The sequence below is a fragment of the Carcharodon carcharias genome, chromosome 7 (genome assembly GCF_017639515.1).
Source record: "Carcharodon carcharias isolate sCarCar2 chromosome 7, sCarCar2.pri, whole genome shotgun sequence".
Classification (NCBI taxonomy): domain Eukaryota; kingdom Metazoa; phylum Chordata; class Chondrichthyes; order Lamniformes; family Lamnidae; genus Carcharodon; species Carcharodon carcharias.
Genome location: NC_054473.1, coordinates 7,841,832 through 7,859,139, shown reverse-complemented (window position 1 = coordinate 7,859,139; position 17,308 = coordinate 7,841,832). Strand labels below are relative to the sequence as shown.

Sequence of the window (17,308 nt, the reverse complement as noted above, 5' to 3'; positions counted from 1 at the left end):
AGGCATGGTAGCTAACTTTGCAGACGACACAATGATAGGTAGGAAAGTATATTGTGAAGAAGACGTAAGGAGTTTGCAGACGGATATAGATGAGTGAGTGGGCAAAAATATGGCAGATGGAAAATGTGAAGTTATTAATTTTGGCTTGAAGAATAAAAAAGCAAAACATTACTTTGAACAATTTTAAAGAGTTCTGAGGTACAGAGTGATCTAGGTGTTCTCATGTATGAGTCACAAAAAGTTAGTATGCCAGTACAGCTAATGGAATGCTATCCTTTATTATGAGAGGCATTGAACATAAAAGTAAGGATGTTAATGCTTCAGTTATGCAGGGCATTGGTGAGACTGCATCTCGAATACCTTGTGCAATTTTGGCCTCCTTATTTAAGAAAGGATATAAATACATTGGAGGTAGTTCAGAGGAGGTTTATTAGATTGATACCTGAAATGAGTGAGTTGTCTTATGAGGAAAGGTTGGAGAGGCTGGGCTTGTTTCCACTGGAGTTTAGAAGAATGAGGGGTGAATTGATTGAAGTATATAGGATCCTGAATGGTCTTGACAAGGTGGATATGGAAAGGATGTTTCCTCTTGTGGGTGAGTCCAGAACTAGGGGGCACTGTTTTAAAATTATGGGTCATTCTTATAGGACAGAGATGAGGAGGAATTTTTTCTGATGGCTGTGCGACTTTGGAACTCGCCGCCTCAGAAGGCAGTGGAAGTGGGGTCACTGACTGTTTTTAAGGCAGAGGTAGATAGATTCTTGTTAGACGAGGGAATCGAAGGTTATTGGGGGTAGTTGGGAATGTAGAACTCTAAACAAACGGATCAAACATGATCTTATTGAAAGGCGGAGCAGGCTCGAGGAGCCAAATGGTCTACTTATGCTCCTCTTTCGCATGTTCGTATTCCACCCATACCCTATTCCTTTTTTCTTTGTACTTTATTTAGCTTCCCCTGAAATGTATTTCTGCTATTAGCCCCAACTACTCCCCATGATAATGAATTTTACATTCTCTGAATAAAAGAGGTTTCTCTTGTATTTCCTGTTGGATTTATTTGTGATGTTAAGACCCCTAATTTTGGTTTCCCCCACAAATGAAAACTTACACCATCTCAAATCATTTTAGAATTGTAAAGACTTCTATTAGATCACTCCTTCAGTCTTCTCTCTTCCTGAGAAACAAACCCCAGCTTGTTCAGCCATTCCTGATGAGTATAAACTGTCAGTTCTAGTATCATCCGAAAGGAGAGTTGTTGTTTTTGCATCTTGTATTTCTTTGCAGCTAATTAGGTGTATACAGGAAAGTTATATTCATTCTCAGTCCTAATGGTATTGAAGCACTGGCTCAGGAGCGCAATCTTTTACATATATTATTAATCAGGCAGTGAATTCTTCTGCGTCGTGGCATTTTAAAGGAGAGCTTTTTACTTATTTAGGGTGTGCCACTTAAAGAACTTATAAGCTAAAAGTCAGTTGAAAGCACTCTTGTCTCTTGTGTCAGAAAGCTATGGGTTTGATCTCTACTGCAAAATTGAGCATGTAATCTAGACTGACAACTTCAGTGCCATACTGAGGGAGTGCTGCTTTATCAAAGATGCCATCCTTTGGATGAATGTAGAACATAAACAATGGATTTACTTCCCTATCCCCTGCTTGGCTGGAGTAAAAAAAAAAACTCATATGACAAATCGTTGTTTGGTAATACAGAACTGAGTATTGCTGCAAAAAGACTTTTTTATCGAAGCTTTTCGTCTTGCACTCATATGACAATTTGCAAGAATACCAAATGTGAAGAGAGCAACAATATATACTGTATGAGAAGAGTGCTGATTGGTGGGCAGGTGGACTCTGATTGATAGAGGTGTTGCCATGTTGGATGCACTGGTTGATGTTAACTGACAGTTAACTGCCAAGCTTTCATTCAAATTTAAACCAGGCAGCTTGACTCTGATCAAGCCATTACACTGAGGAATAAACTGTAAGGTGTCGCTTATTTTGTTTAGTTGAAACAGATACAATGTGTGTACACGTTCTTTCTGACTGCAAAAAACAGGGTCCTGTTCATTAATATATGAAAGGGGAGGCGATGGCATAGTGGTACTGTTGTTGGACCATTAATCCAGAGGCCCAGGGTAATGCTCTGGGGACCCGGGTTAGAATCCCACCACAGCAGATGGTGGAATTTGAATTCAATAAAAATCTGGATTTAAAAGTCTAATGATGTTCATGAAACTATTGTCAATTGTCCTAAAGACCCATTTGGTTCACTAATGTCCTTTAGGGAAGGAAATCTGCTGTCCTTACCTGGTCTGGCTACATATGACTGCAGACCCACAGCAGTGTGGTTGACATTTAAGTCCTCTGAAATGGCCTAGCAAGCCACTCAGTTGTATCAAACCATTGCAAAGTTACAAAAAAAGAATGAAACTGGACGGACCACCCGGCATCCACCTTGGCACCGAGAAAGACCCTTACTAACATCTGGGGGCTAGCACCAAAATTGGGAGAGCTGTCTTACAGACTAGTCAAGCAACAGCCTCACGGAATCATAACTTACAGATAATGTCCCAGGCACCACCAGCACCATCAGCATCCCTGGGTATGTCCTGTCCCACCGGCTTGACAGACCCAGGAGAGGTGGCGGTACAATGGTATACAGTCGGCAGGGAGTTGCCATGGGAATCCTCAGCATGGACTTCGGACCCCATGAAGCCTGTGACACCAGGTCACACATGGGCATGGAAACCTCCTGCTGATTACCACATACTGCCTTCCCTCAGCTGATGAATCAGTGCCCCTCCATGTTGAATACCGCTTGGAGGAAGCACTGAGGGAGGCAAGGGCATAGAATGTACTTTGGGTGGGGGACTTCAATGTACATCACCAAGAGTGGCTTGGTACCACCACTACTGACCGAGCTGGCCAAGTCCTAAAGGACATAGCTGCTAGACTGGGTCTGTGACAGGTGGTAAGCGAACCAACAAGAGGGAAAAACATACTTGACCTCATCCTCACCAACCTGCCTGCCACAGACGCATCTGTCCATGACAGTATCGGAAGGAGTGACCACTGCACAGTCGCAGTGGAGACGAAGTCCCGCCTTCACACTGAGGATACCCTCCATTGTGTTGTGTGGCACTACCACCGTGCTAAACATTTCCAGCAACTTAAGGCCATGAGGCGCTGTGAGCCATCAGCAGCAGCAGAATTGTACTCGAACACAATCTGTAACCTCATGGCCCGGAATATCCCCCACTCTACCATTACCATCAAGGGGATCAACCCTGGTTCAATGAAGAGTGCAGGAGGGCATGCCAGGAGCAGCACCAGGCATAGCTAAAAATGAGGTGTCAACCTGGTGAAGCTACAACACAGGACTTGCATGTCAAACAGCATAAGCAGCAAGTGATCGTCAGAGCTAAGCAATCCCGCAATCAACGGACTAGATCTAAGCTCTGCAATCCTGTCACATCCAGCCATGAATGGTGGTGGACAATTAAACAACTCACTGGAGGAGGAGGCTTTACAAATATCCCCATCCTCAATGATGGGGAAGCCCAGCACATAGCACAAAAGGTAAAACTGAAGCATTTGTTTCAATCTTCAGCCAGAAGTGCCAAGTGGATGATCCATCTCGGCCTCCTCCGCAGGTGCCCAGCATCACAGGTGCTTGTGCAATTTGATGCACTCCGTGATATCAAGAAACGGCTGAAGGCCCTGGATCCTGCAAAGGCTATGGGCCCTGACAACATTCCGGCAATAGTACTGAAGACTTGTGCTCCAGAACTTGCCACGGCCCTAGCCAAGCTGTCCCAGTACAGCTGCAAGGCTGGCATCTATCTGGCTTTGTGGAAAATTTCCCAGCTATGTCCTGGCCACAAAATGCAGGACAAATCCAACCTGGCCAATAACCACCCCATCAGTCTACTGTCCATCATCAGTAAAGTAATGGAAGGGGTCATCAACAGTGCTATCAAGTGGCACTTGCTTAGCAATAACCTGCTCACTGACACCCAGTTTGAGTTCCACCAGGGCCACTCAGCTCCTGACCTCATTACAGCCTTGGTTCAAACATGGACAAAAGAGCTGAATTCCTGAGGTGAGTTGAGAGTGACTGCCCTTGACATCAAGGCTGCATTTGACTGAGTGTGGCATCAAGGAGCCCTAGCTAAACTGGAGTCACTGGGAATTGGGGAAAACTATCTGCTGGTTGTAGTCATACCTAGCACAAAGGAAGATGGTTGTGGTTGTTGGAGGTCAGTCATCTCAGCTCCAGGACATCACTGTAGGAGTTCTTGGGGTAGTGTCCTCAGCCCAACCATCTTCAACTGCTTCATCAATGACCTTCCTTCCATTATAAGGTCAGAAGTGAGGATATTCACTGATGATTACACAATGTTCAGCACCATTTGTGGCGACTCAGTTACTGAAGCAGTTCATGTCCAAATGCAACAAGACCTGGACAATATCCAGGTTTGGGCTGACAAGTGGCAAGTAACATTCACGCCACACAAGTGTCAGGCAGTGCCAATGAGAGAGAATCTAACCATTGCCCCTTGACATTCAGTGGCATTACCATCACTGAATTCCCCCACTATCAACATCCTAAGGTTGCCATTGACCAGAAACTGAACTGGACTAGCCATATAAATACTGTGGCTACAAGAGCAGGTCAGAGGCTAGGAACCCTGCGACGGGTAACTCACCACCTGATTCCCCAAATCCTGTCCAGCATCTGCAAGGCACAAGTCAGGAGTGTGATGGAATATTCCCCACTTGCCTGGATAAGTGTAGCTCCCACAACACTGAAGAAACTGGACACCATCCAGAACAAAATAGCCCACTTAATTGGCACCACATCCACAAACGTTCACTCCCTCCACCACCGGCGCAGAGTAGCAGCAGTGTGTACCATCTACAAGATGCACTGCAGGAATTCACCAAGGCCCCTTTGACAGCACCTTCCAAGCCCACAATCACTACCACCTGGAAGGAGAAGGGCAGCAAATAGATGGGAAAAGCAAAATACTAGGAATGCTGGAAATATGGAAAAACTCAGCAGATCTAGCAGCATCTGTGGAGAGAGAAAAAGAGTTAACATTTTGAGCCTGTATGACCCTTCAGAGCTGAAGAGAAGTGGAAATGTGATGAAATTTATACTGTTTAATGGGGTGGGGCAGGTGGAGTTGGATAGAAGGCCATGCGCTAGGTGGGGACAAAGGAGGGATTGACAAAGATGTCATGAAATGAAGGACAAAGGGAGTGTTGATGGCAGTGGTAGTGCTTTTTAAAAAAAAAGTGCTGATAGTGGCATAACAAGACAAAAGAGACAAACTGGGATTCTGTCAGAGAGAAGAGCAGTACTTCTTCAAGATAGGCATTCCAGGAAGAGAAGTTGCAGTGAATTGAAAACTAAGATAAAAGCAAAATACTGCAGCAGATGCTGGAAATCTGAAACAAAAACAGAAAATGCTAGAAAAACTCAGCAGATCTGGTAGTATCTGTGGAGAGAGAAAAACAGTGCTAGCGTTTCGTGTCTGTATGACCCGTCAGCTCCCTTTGTCCATTAGTTCATGACATCTTTGTCAATCCCTCCTTTGTCCCCACCTGTTGCTGGCCTTCTATCCAGCTCCACCTGCCCCATCCCCCTTAAACAGTATAAATTTCATCACATTTCCACTTCAGCTCTGAAGAAGGGTCACACGGACTGGAAACATTAACTCTGTTTCTCTCTCCACAGATGCTGCTCGACCTGCTGAGTTTTTCCAGCATTTTCTGTTTTTATTTGAGATAGATGGGAACACCACCACCTGGAAGTTCCCCTCCAAGTCACTCACCATTTTGACTTGGAAATATATCGCCGTTCCTTCACTGTCGCTGGGTCAAAATTCTGGAACTCCCTTCCTAACAGCACTGGGTGTACCTACACCACTTGGACTGTAGCGGTTAAGAAGGCAGCTCACCACCACCTTCTTGAATGGCAATAAATGCTGGCCCAGCCAGTATAACTTCCAGTGAACACACATGTGCCATACTGCGAACCCATCTGACAATCTTAAATTGGTTGTCAGCATAATTCTTAGCTTACTGAGGATCATTTAGCAAATGTTGTCCAATCACAGAATCACATCTATTGTTAGGCATTGTTTTGAGTTTTGCAAGGACGGGCTGGCTGGGTATGGTCTGTACCTTGTCCATTGCAAACAGCAGAAGAGACATGCTGTTTGATACAATCTGCCAGTCTTTGGGATGTACGGCCTACATACCTAGCATCACCCTGGCGCTGAAATTCATATACCACATTGCTTAATTGTGTGATAGGCAGAACGTCTTTTTGGATTTATGGCAACATCCTCTTAGTGATGAATACCATTCGTGTTGCTACTCCATAGCAGCATGAAATAGCTAGCTTCACCTGTTCAAAGTACAGTTCTTATAGTTATTACAGTTACACGCACTATAAGATTGGCCTTATTAGCAACCTCGTAAATAGGGCCCAACCTGAAATAAGGTGCATTAAAGCCATCCAACATAAGATGTGATTCAGTAATTGAACAACATTTGCTAAATAATCCTCAGTGAGCTGAGAATTACACTAACAACCAATTTAAGATTGTCAGCTGGGCTCGCAGTGTGGCACATTTGCGTGCACTGGAAGCTACATATATTAGTACACAGAACCCTGTTCTTTGCAGACAGAAAGATGATTTACACACATTGCATCTATTTCAGCTAAACAAAACAAGTACCATTCGGTGGTTCATTCCTCAGGGTAATGCCTTGACCAATTGGGTGTCAAGCTGCCTGGTTTAATGGCTACCCTGATCAGATCACTGTACATTGTGCAAATTCATGAACGGGCCTGAGGCCATCACTTTCAGCCCTAAAAAATGCCCAGGCTACCTCAGCTTACCCTGGAAGGGCAAGATATCTCAGAAATCTGAGCAACAGGTGAAGCTATTTGTTTGACACTGTTACAATGGAGTAGAAACACATGTGGTGTTCACCATTAACTGCTGCCATCAAGCCATAAAGACGTTCTACCTATCACCCGCATAAGTAATGTGGTATATGAATTTCAGTGCCAGGGTGATGCTTGGTATGTAGGCTGTACATTCCAAAGACTGATTGATTGTATCAAACAGCACATCCCTTCCGCTGTTCACAACAGGCAAGGTAGGGATGTACCCAACCAGCCCGTGCTTAAAACACTGTACCCAATATTAGATGCGGTTCTGTGATTAGACAACATTCGCTAAATAATCCTCAGTGTGCTAAGAATTACACTGACAGCAAATTTAAGACTGTCAGTTGGGCTTGCAGTGTGGCACATTTGCATGTACTGGAAGCTACATATATTAATACACAGGGCCCTGTTCTTTGCAGACAGAAAGAATATGCACATTACGTCTATTTCAGCTAAACAAAATAAGTGACAGCTATTCAGTGGTTCATCCCTCTGTGCAATGCCTTGACCAATCAGAGTCAACCTGCCTGGTTTAAGTTTCAAACAATGCTTGGCAGTTAAGTGTCAGTCACCATCAACCGATGCCTCCTCCGTGGCAAGGCCTCTACCAGAGTCCACTTACCAAACAATCAACACTCTCCTCTCATACAGTATAAATTGTTGTTCCCTTTACATTTGGTATTCTTGCAAATTGCACTGATAAGTGCAAGATGAAAAGCTTTGATAAAAAAAACTTTCTCAGTAATAATCATATGACACTTACTGAAGAAAATCAGGGCATTCTCTGATTATCCTGGCCAACATTCTGCCCTTAGCACAGATCAGTGATCACACCTAGACATCCAAAAATAGAACTGATTCTCACTAATAAATTCAATAAGAAATTCAGTCAAAACTCTTTTACCCCTAGTGGTTAGGTTGTGAAACCTGTCACCACAAGGGATAGTTGAGGCAAATCGCATAGAAACTTTTAAGGGGAAACTAGATGAAGGAGAAGGAGAGAGAAAGGAACAGAAAGATATCCTGATAGTGGGAGGAGGCTCACTTGGAGCTTAAATGCTAGCAGAGAGCATTTGATCTGAATGGCCTGTTTTGTGCTATATAGGCAATGCAGCCTGGGAAATTTTGAGTAGCACAATTTGTGGGTGATGAACCTTTGATTGTAAGGGAAAGTGAAATCAATTTAGATTCAATCAATGTGATATTTTTCCACAGGATGGAAGTGGCGATAACATACCGGACCACAGCAACCTGAAGACTGTGAAACTGCAGTCAGGCACTGCCTATAAATTCCGAGTGGCTGGCATAAACGCTTGTGGGCGGGGTCCATTCAGCGAAATATCAGCCTTCAAGACCTGCATGCCAGGATTCCCAGGTGCACCATCTGCCATCAAGATCAGCAAGGTGAGTGACGATCATTTTAAACCAACTTGTATATCTGAATCTTGATTTCTAACTGGAATGGCCTTTGAATAATTCAGTGTTTTCCTGTTTCAGTGGCCTTACGCTTGGTTTCTCCCTGGTGCTGCTCCAGTTTTTTCTTTGGGTTATCAGCAACGCTAAAAGTCTTTCCAGAGGAGAAACTTCACTGTAGGGCACAGGGGCCTTCAGACCTGGGTTTTTCAGATTCCTGAGATTTCCCGATGTACATCTGTAGCTGGGTTTATCGTGAGCAGAGTTGTCTGATTCTATATCTCTTTACTTTTTCCTGTTTGTTGACTTACTCTCATCCAATTTCTGTTGCTGTTGGCAAACACTACTGCTGCTAATCCTGAGCTGGCCTTTTATCCTTTCATCATCTGTATTCTTTCCTATTTTCCCCAAAATGCTGCCACCTTAACTTTAGGCACTTGTTACCTTGTTAGGTAAGATTATGGAATCTAGGGAAGTAGATGGAGTTGAGGTACATATCAGTCTTGATCTAATTGAATGGCAAATCAGGTTTGAAGAGCTTAATGGCTGCCTTCTGTTCCTGTGATACAGGTCCATTGGTACATATCATCCTCCTCCTGCAACTAGTTTTCATGTCAACTTAGCCTGTGGTTTATTTGACTGCAAGAGATATCGCAACAGAGTCTTATCTCCTCCACGTATGATGTTGATTCATGCATTTTTAGCAAAGGATGCTGGGTCAGAAATGGGAGCCCTCACTCCTTTCTCCCTCTACTGCTTCCCCTCTCCCCAACCACACCTGGAGGCATTGAGTCATGTTGTGGCTACTATCTGACTGAGATCTGCTAACACTGTTTGTTTCTTGTTACTTGTCTACTCAACCAAGCCTGTGATCCTGTTGTTGCTGAGCATTTACTAAAGCAGGAGTGATTTGATCAAGAACAATCAATAAACGGTTTGCAAGCTGTACTTCCTGCTTTACAAAAGAAGTGTTATCATTTTCAGGCCCTCTGTCATCCATTCAATTTTTTAAGATTATGTGATAGTGAAAAGTTTGAAACCAGAAGAAATTGATACTTTAAACATTTGATCCTCTTTAAAAAAAAGGAACTTGCGTTTTATATATCATTCTTCACAACCTTAGGGCTTTGCAACCAATTAATTACTTTAACTGCAAAATAATGACTACACCACAAATCCAGCAGCCAATTTATACAGAATAAGGTTCTACTAGCAACAAGGAATGTGATGACCAATTAAATTGTTTTGGGGGGCATGGATGGTTGCAGTGGTAAAAGAAACCCTCTAATCTTGAGTAGTTCATGAAATCTCTACATCCACCTGAACGGCAGATCAGGCCTAGATCTAATGACCCATCTGAAAGACAGCATCTTTGATAGTGCACTCCCTCAATACTGCACTGGGATTATGTGCTCAAGTTCCTGAATTGGAGCTTAAATCCATGAATCCAAGGGTACTTGGTTCTTGTGTGAGGAAGGAAATTTGCCATACTTATCCAGTCTACCCTGTATGTGACTCCAGACCCCCACAGCAACGTTGTGTCCATTGCTCGGTCATTTTAGAGACCATTTAAACTCCTTTGTTGTCAAGACAGCTTGTCAACACCACAAGGACAATTAGGGATAGGCAGTAAATGCTGGCCTAGTCTGGGGCACTCATAAACCATGAATGAATAAATTTAAAAGATTTGACTCAGAGGTGAGGTGCCACCACTGGCTTCATTTGATCGCGGCTTGCTCCATGAGTGTTAAAGAGCACTAGCATTCTGAGCAGTGTATTAGCAATAAGAGATTGAGCAGCTTATTAACTACTGTTTAAAGCATTGGTTAGCAGTATAGTAGATATGGCAGATCATGTGTACAGATCAGTTGATATAAGGATAATTTGGACTTTGATCCAAATTGATCTCTGTGACCAGATTATACTGTAGTGTTTTGAGTTGTATTGGAGGGTTTATAAAATGTTTCAGAATTTAATTGAACGGGATTGATAAATTCAGGTGCGTTTTATTTTGTAGGTTGCTGAAGGTGCACAACTGTCTTGGGAGCCTCCTGCTGTCACTTCCGGGAACATCATCGAATACTCCGTATATCTGGCACTTCCAGGGTCACAGGCAACAGATCCAAAACCCGCAGGGACTTCCCATCTGCTGTTTGTCCGTGTTTACTGTGGGCCAGTTCCCAGCTGTCTAGTATCTTCATCCAACCTAGCAAATGCACACATCGATACAACCACAAAGCCTGCTATAATCTTTAGGATAGCAGCCAAGAACGAGAAGGGCTACGGGCCAGCCACCCAGGTCAGGTGGCTACAAGGTGAGCTGGGATGATTCGTATTCTTGTACCTGGAGTGAGGAAGGATCTGTAAAAGCATGAATGACCCAGAAACTATAGCAACATCTTGCATTTGGCTTTAAACATAGTAAAACGTTGCAAAGCACTTCACCGGTACATCCTCGAACAGAATTGGATACCAGGACACACATGATAGGGCAGGTGACCAAAAGTTTGGTCAAAAGTGTTGGGCTTTAACATACACCTTAAGAAAAGAGAGAGGCAAAGAGGTTTAAGAAAGGAATTGCAGAGCTTAGAGCCCAGGCAGAATAGCACCAGAATATGTTAGATGTTCTCGCTCAAGCTCAAAGTGGATGGAGTTTTTCTGCATAAGGGAATCCAGAGATCTGGAGAAAAGTAAGTGGAATTGAGGTATAGGTCATCAATGATTAATGGAATAGTGGAACCAGCTCAAGGGGCAGAATGGTCTACTGCTGTTTTATTTTCCTCTCCTCCCCTCTTGAAAATGTTGATTTGTATTAGGGTACAGTTCCGCTGGCATTCTTCGCCCTTCACTACTTCACCTCAGTGAAGCCAAGACTCTAAGGGAGCTGAAAATAATAGCTGTTGATTGTTATTCAGTTCTGTGTTTAGTTGAAGCTCCATTCATGTTATCAGGCTGAGTAACTTATTTCAAGTTAAATGGGAAACATACATTGATGATTCCAGCTACTCATGCAGAATGCTGAAGCAGTACAACAGGTCTATCAGTCTACATCCATGGAGAAGGCAGGTGACTGTTTCAGTTTTCTCTCCTATCTCCCTTACTGCCCTCTCTTGAGCTCATCTTGTCCATGTGACCCATCTCCTCTCTCGACCCCATTCCCATTAAACCACTGACCACCCAACTTCCCTTCCTGGCTCCCATGTTAGCTGACATTAACAGTGTTCTCTCCTCAGGTTCTGTCCCTCTCTTCAAATCTACAGTCATCACCCCTCTTCTCAAAAGCCAAACCTTGGTCCCTTTGTCCTTTCAAGCAATGCTGCATCTCCAACCTCACTTTCTTCTCCAACATCCTTGAATGTGTTGTTGCCTTTCAAATCTGTTCCCATTTTTCCTGGAACTCCACGTTTGAATCCCTCCAATCAAATTTCCCCCCCTCCGCAGTACCAAAGCAGCTCTTATCAAAGTCACAAATGACATCCTACATGACCGTGGCAAAGGCAAACTACCCTCCTTTACCTGTCTGCGGTCTTTGACACAGTTGAGCACACCATTGCCTCTCCACTGCCTGAGTGGGACTGCATTCACCTGGTTCCATTCTTATTTATCTAATCATAGGCAGAGAATCACCTACAACTGCAACGGCTCCTCTTCCTATTTCCCATCTACCTGCTGCTCTTCAGTGACATAATCCTAAAGAATTGTAGCAGTTTCCATATGTATGCTGACAGATTTACCTCACCACCATCTCTCCCTTTGCCTCTAAATTGTCCGACTGCTTGTCAGACATCCAGTACTGGATCAGCAAAAATGTCATCAAATTAGGTATTGAGAAGACTGAAGCCATTGTCTTTGCGCCCTGCCACAAACTCTGCTCCTTAGCCACCAACTCCATCCCTCTTCCTGTTAATTGTCTGAGGCTGAATGAGACTCTGTCATATTTTACTCCAGGGTGAACATTTAGCTGCTCACCCATGCCCTCATTAAGACCCCCTATTTCCATCTCTGTAACATCACCTGATGCTGCCCCGCCTGAGTTCTTCTGCTAAAAGCCTCATCCATGCCTTTGTTACCTCCAGACTTGACTATTCTAATTCGCTCCTGGCCACCCTCTGTAAACTTGAATTCATCCAAAACTCTGCTGCCTGTGTCCTGATTTGTACAAAATCATATTCACCCTACAGCCCATGCTCACTGACCGACAGTAGCCTTGGATTTTTGAAAATGCTCACCCTTGTTTCCAGATCCCTTTGTGGCCTTGCTCCTAGCTCTATAATTTTCACCAGCCCTACAACCCTCCAAGACATCTGCACTTCTCCAATTCTGGTCTCTTGAGCACCCTGTTTTTAATCACTCCACTGTTGGCCATGTCGTCAACTGTCTGGGCCCTAAGTTCTGGAATTCCCTCCCTAAACCCCTCTGCCTCTCTACTGCTTTTAAGGCACTCCTTAAAACCTACCTCTTTGACCAAGCTTTTGGGCTTCTCCTTACATGGCTTGTCAAATTTTATTTTATAATGTCTTTAGGAAGCAAGCACCTCAAGCAGTTTGATTATATTAAAGGCGCTATAGAAATACAAGTTGTGTTTGGTATGAACCTTCGTTAGAACTGAGCAAGTGTCCACACTTAATATTATTCTGTCTCACTTCTGTGTATTTTGCTTTTTAGTTTCTTTTCTCTATAACACAATCTGAATTTTCATGAGATTTTCTGATGGCTGAGATACCATTGTGAATCTCTGGTTTTTTGAAGAGAAGTGCGCTCTATCTGTCTCGTTCATGTTTGAATTTAGATCAGATAATCTATAAACTTTAATTGTCCTACTTTAAACGTAAGAAGCTTATTTTGAGGGCTCTAATTCTCTATCTCACTTTGTATCAGGTTGTCGAGTTTTCGAAGGATTTTACTGTCTCATTTTTGTCCGATGTCAAATATTCTGTGCTTGTTCAAAGTTATTCACCCTATGACGGTCCTCCAGGAGGAAGAGGAAGGTTTTATTTGCAGGCTGCCAGCTGGTTTTAGGATTTCCTGCAATTTGAATGAATAGGGAATGTCTGATCCACTGTTTCCCATTGGCTGAGTTGATAAATCTATGACCTAGTTTCACACCAAAGGAGACATCTGATTCATTTAGGTCTCTGAATTGGCTGATAAAAGACAGAATTGCATATAGATAGCATCTTTCACAACCTCAGAAGATCCGAAAGAGCTTTACAGCAAATAGTATTGTTATAACGTAGGAAACGTGACAGTCTATTCTCACGCAGCAATGAGAAAATAACAAGGTAATCTGTCTTACTGATGGTAATCGAGGGATAAATATTGTCTAGAACAGTGGGGAGCACTTCTCTGCTCTTCTTCAAAATAGTGCAGTGGGATCTTTTGCATCCACCCAAGAGGACAGGCAAGACCTTGGTTTAACATCTCATCCAAGAGACAGCACCTCCAACAATGTAGCATTCCTTCAGTGTAGCACTGAGTGTCAGCCTGGATTATGTCCTTAAATCTCTGGCCTGTGATTTCAATCCACAACCTTCTGACTAAGATGACAGTGCTACCCACTGAGCCATAGCTGGCACCTAAAGTTGGCTTGGGGGAAATGGGTATTGGAAAAAGTTGGTTCTGACAAGTTTCTATTTTTTTCTAGATGCCAGCAAAGATGGGGCAAGGCCTGCAACCAAGCGTTCTGTTGCATCCCATGATGAGTAAGTATTTTGTGTTGTGGGAACTGCTATTAAGAATTGAATTAAGGCTCATTTCATGCCTCCTCACACAGCTGGGAACATGTTGCCCCAACAGGCCATTGAATCAGTCACATTGAGGTGTTGGGAGATAATTTGAAAGCAGTGGACTTCAAGAAAATACATGGTGTAGTAAGGAACACTGTTCTGAGGGTGGGACTAATGCAAATTGAGACAGTGTAGAGGGAGCTTTACTCTGTGTCTAGCCCTGTGCTGTACCTGTCCTGGCTAATAAAGGGGCTCAATAGACTCAACATCCTACCCCTGTTCTAGGCTAGAATCAAATACAAACAGGCATATGACTTAGGAGCAGGAGTTGGCCACTTGGCCCCTCAAGCCTACTCTGCCATTAAATAAGATCATGGCTGATCTGAATGTAACCTCAACCCCACATTCCTGCCTACTCCTGAAAACCTTTCACCCCCTTGTTGATCAAGAATCTATGATACAAGCTTAACCTGTCCAGCCTTTCTTCAGAGGACAACCTGCCCATTCCTGGTGTTAGTCTAGTAAACCTTCTTGGAACTGCTAATGCATTTACATCTTTCTTTAAATAAGATGACCAATGCAATACAGTATTGATCCAGAATCAATCCAGATCCAGAATCCATTGCACCCAAGGATAACATGTAAGCCTCTTACATCACCCACTTGTCCTCTTGCAAGAATAAAAGCTGACTTCATTCTGTCACATTAATTGTTTTTCGTGTCTGATTCTTGACATTGGGTATCAACAGGCTAGTTAGCTGTGGAGAAAATCCCAGCCGAGCCTGATTCTATCATGAAGAGGTCCCTGCATTGCCACACCAGGAGCAGGAAATGGTGGGTGAAATTATTTTGCCTCTTTTTTCTCCCATGTTGAGTTGTAATGCCTTTACTACTGTCAAGCCTGGGATCAGTTAACATGGCCCAGAACAGGGGCACTTATGACCACAGAGATAAAAACAAAAAACTGCGGATGCTGGAAATCCAAAACAAAAACAGAATTACCTGGAAAAACTCAGCAGGTCTGGCAGCATCGGCGGAGAAGAAAAGAGTTGACATTTCGAGTCCTCATGACCCTTCAACAGAACTGATCTTTCTATACCCCCTGACCTTCCCCTCTCCGACGCTGAACGTTCAGTGCTTAGCAAAAGACTTAGTTTCATACCCTTACGCCCTCATCTCAATGAATTTCGGGCTCGGCACGATGCTGAACTCTTCTTCCGCTGTCTTCGTCTCCGGGCTCACTTCTTTGGGCAGGAGTCTTCTCCCCGTTCAACGGATCCTTTTACCCACCTCCAATATTCTCCCTCCACCTGGATCCCTCCCTCTGGCTTCCTACCTTCTCTTGATCTTTTCATTGAGAACTGTCAGCGCGACATTAGTCGTCTCAATTTCTCTGCTCCTCTCACCCATTCTAATCTCTCTCTCTCTCTGAACTTACTGCACTCCGTTCTCTCAGGTCCAACCCTGACATTGTCATCAAACCCGCTGACAAGGGTGGTGCTGTTGTTGTCTGGCGCACTGACCTCTACCTCGCAGAGGCTGAGCGTCAACTCGCAGACACTTCCTCCTACCTCTCCCTGGACCATGACCCCACCACTGAACATCAAGCCATTGTTTCCAGGACTGTCACTGACCTCATCTCCTCTGGGGATCTTCCTCCCACAACTTCCAACCTGATAGTCGCCCAACCTCGGACTGCCCGCTTCTACTCCTACCCAAAATCCACAAACAGAACTGTCCTGGTAGACCAATCGTGTCAGCTTGCTCCTGCCCCACAGAACTCATTTCTCGTTATCTTGACTCCCTTCTCTCTCCCCTTGTCCAGTCCCTTCCCACCTACATCCGTGATTCCTCTGACACCTTACGTCACATCAACAATTTCCAGTTCCCTGGTCCCAACCGCTTCCTCTTCACCATGAACGTCCAATCCCTCTACACCTCCATCCCCCACCAGGATGGTCTGAGGGCCCTTAGCTTCTTCCTAGAACAGAGGCCCGAACAATCCCCATCCACCACTACTCTCCTCCGTCTGGCTGAACTTGTTCTCACACTGAACAATTTCTCCTTCAACTCCTCTCACTTCCTCCAAATAAAAGGTGTGACTATGGGTACCCGCATGGGCCCCAGCTATGCCTGTCTCTTTATGGGGTATGTGGAACATTCCTTGTTCCAGTCCTACTCCGGTCCCCTCCCACAACTCTTTCTCCAGTACATCGATGCTGCTTCATGCTCTCGTCAGGACTTGGAAAAATTTATTAATTTTGCTTCCAATCTCCACCCCTCCATCATTTTCACGTGGTCCATCTCTGACACCTCCCTTCCCTTCCTTGACCTCCCTGTCTCAATCTCTGATGATAGACTGTCCACCAATATCCATTACAAGCCTACCGACTCCCACAGCTACCTCGACTATAGCTCCTCACACCCCGCTTCCTGTAAAGACTCCATCCCATTCTCTCAGTTCCTTCGCCTCCATCGCATCTGTTCCGATGATGCTACCTTCAAAAACAGTTCCTCTGACATGTCCTCCTTTTTCCTTAACCGAGGTTTTCCACCCACGGTCGTTGACAGGGCCCTCAACCGTGTCCGGCCCATCTCCCATGCATTTGCCCTCACGCCTTCTCCTCCCTCCCAGAAACATGATAGGGTCCCCCTTGTCCTCACTTATCACCCCACCAGCTTCCGCATTCAAAGGATCATCCTCCGCCATTTCCAGCATGATGCCACCACCAAACACACCTTCCCTTCACCCCCCCCCCCCGTTGGCATTCCGTAGGGATCGTTCCCTCCGGGACACCCTGGTCCACTCCTCCATCACCCCCTACTCCTCAACCCCCACCTATGGCACCTCCCCATGCCCACGCAAAAGATGTAACACCTGCCCCTTCACTTCCTTTCTCCTCACCGTCCAAGGGCCCAAACACTCCTTTCAAGTGAAGCAGCATTTCACTTGCATTTCCCCCAACTTAGTCTACTGTATTCATTGGTCCCAATGCGGTCTCCTCTATATTGGAGAGACCAAACGTAAACTGGGCGACCGCTTTGCAGAACACCTGCGGTCTGTCCGCAAGAATGACCCAAACCTCCCTGTCGCTTGCCATTTTAACACTCCACCCTGCTCTCTTGCCCACATGTCTATCCTTGGCCTGCTGCATTGTTCCAGTGAAGCTCATTGTTCCAGAACAGCACCTCATCTTCCG

The 17,308-nt window shown here is 44.6% G+C and overlaps 1 protein-coding gene across 4 annotated transcripts in view; it reads left to right on the top strand.

Annotated features, from left to right (window-relative positions):
* LOC121279855 (host cell factor 1-like) overlaps positions 1–17,308 on the top strand; it is a 117,254-nt gene that overhangs the window by 95,196 nt on the left and 4,750 nt on the right. For all 4 annotated transcript variants that reach the window (XM_041191317.1, XM_041191320.1, XM_041191321.1 and 1 more), the window contains 3 exons: positions 8,185–8,373; positions 10,400–10,697; positions 14,027–14,084. In XM_041191317.1, coding sequence (XP_041047251.1) covers positions 8,185–8,373; positions 10,400–10,697; positions 14,027–14,084 — 545 coding nt within the window. The remainder of the gene's footprint in view (positions 1–8,184; positions 8,374–10,399; positions 10,698–14,026; positions 14,085–17,308) is intronic.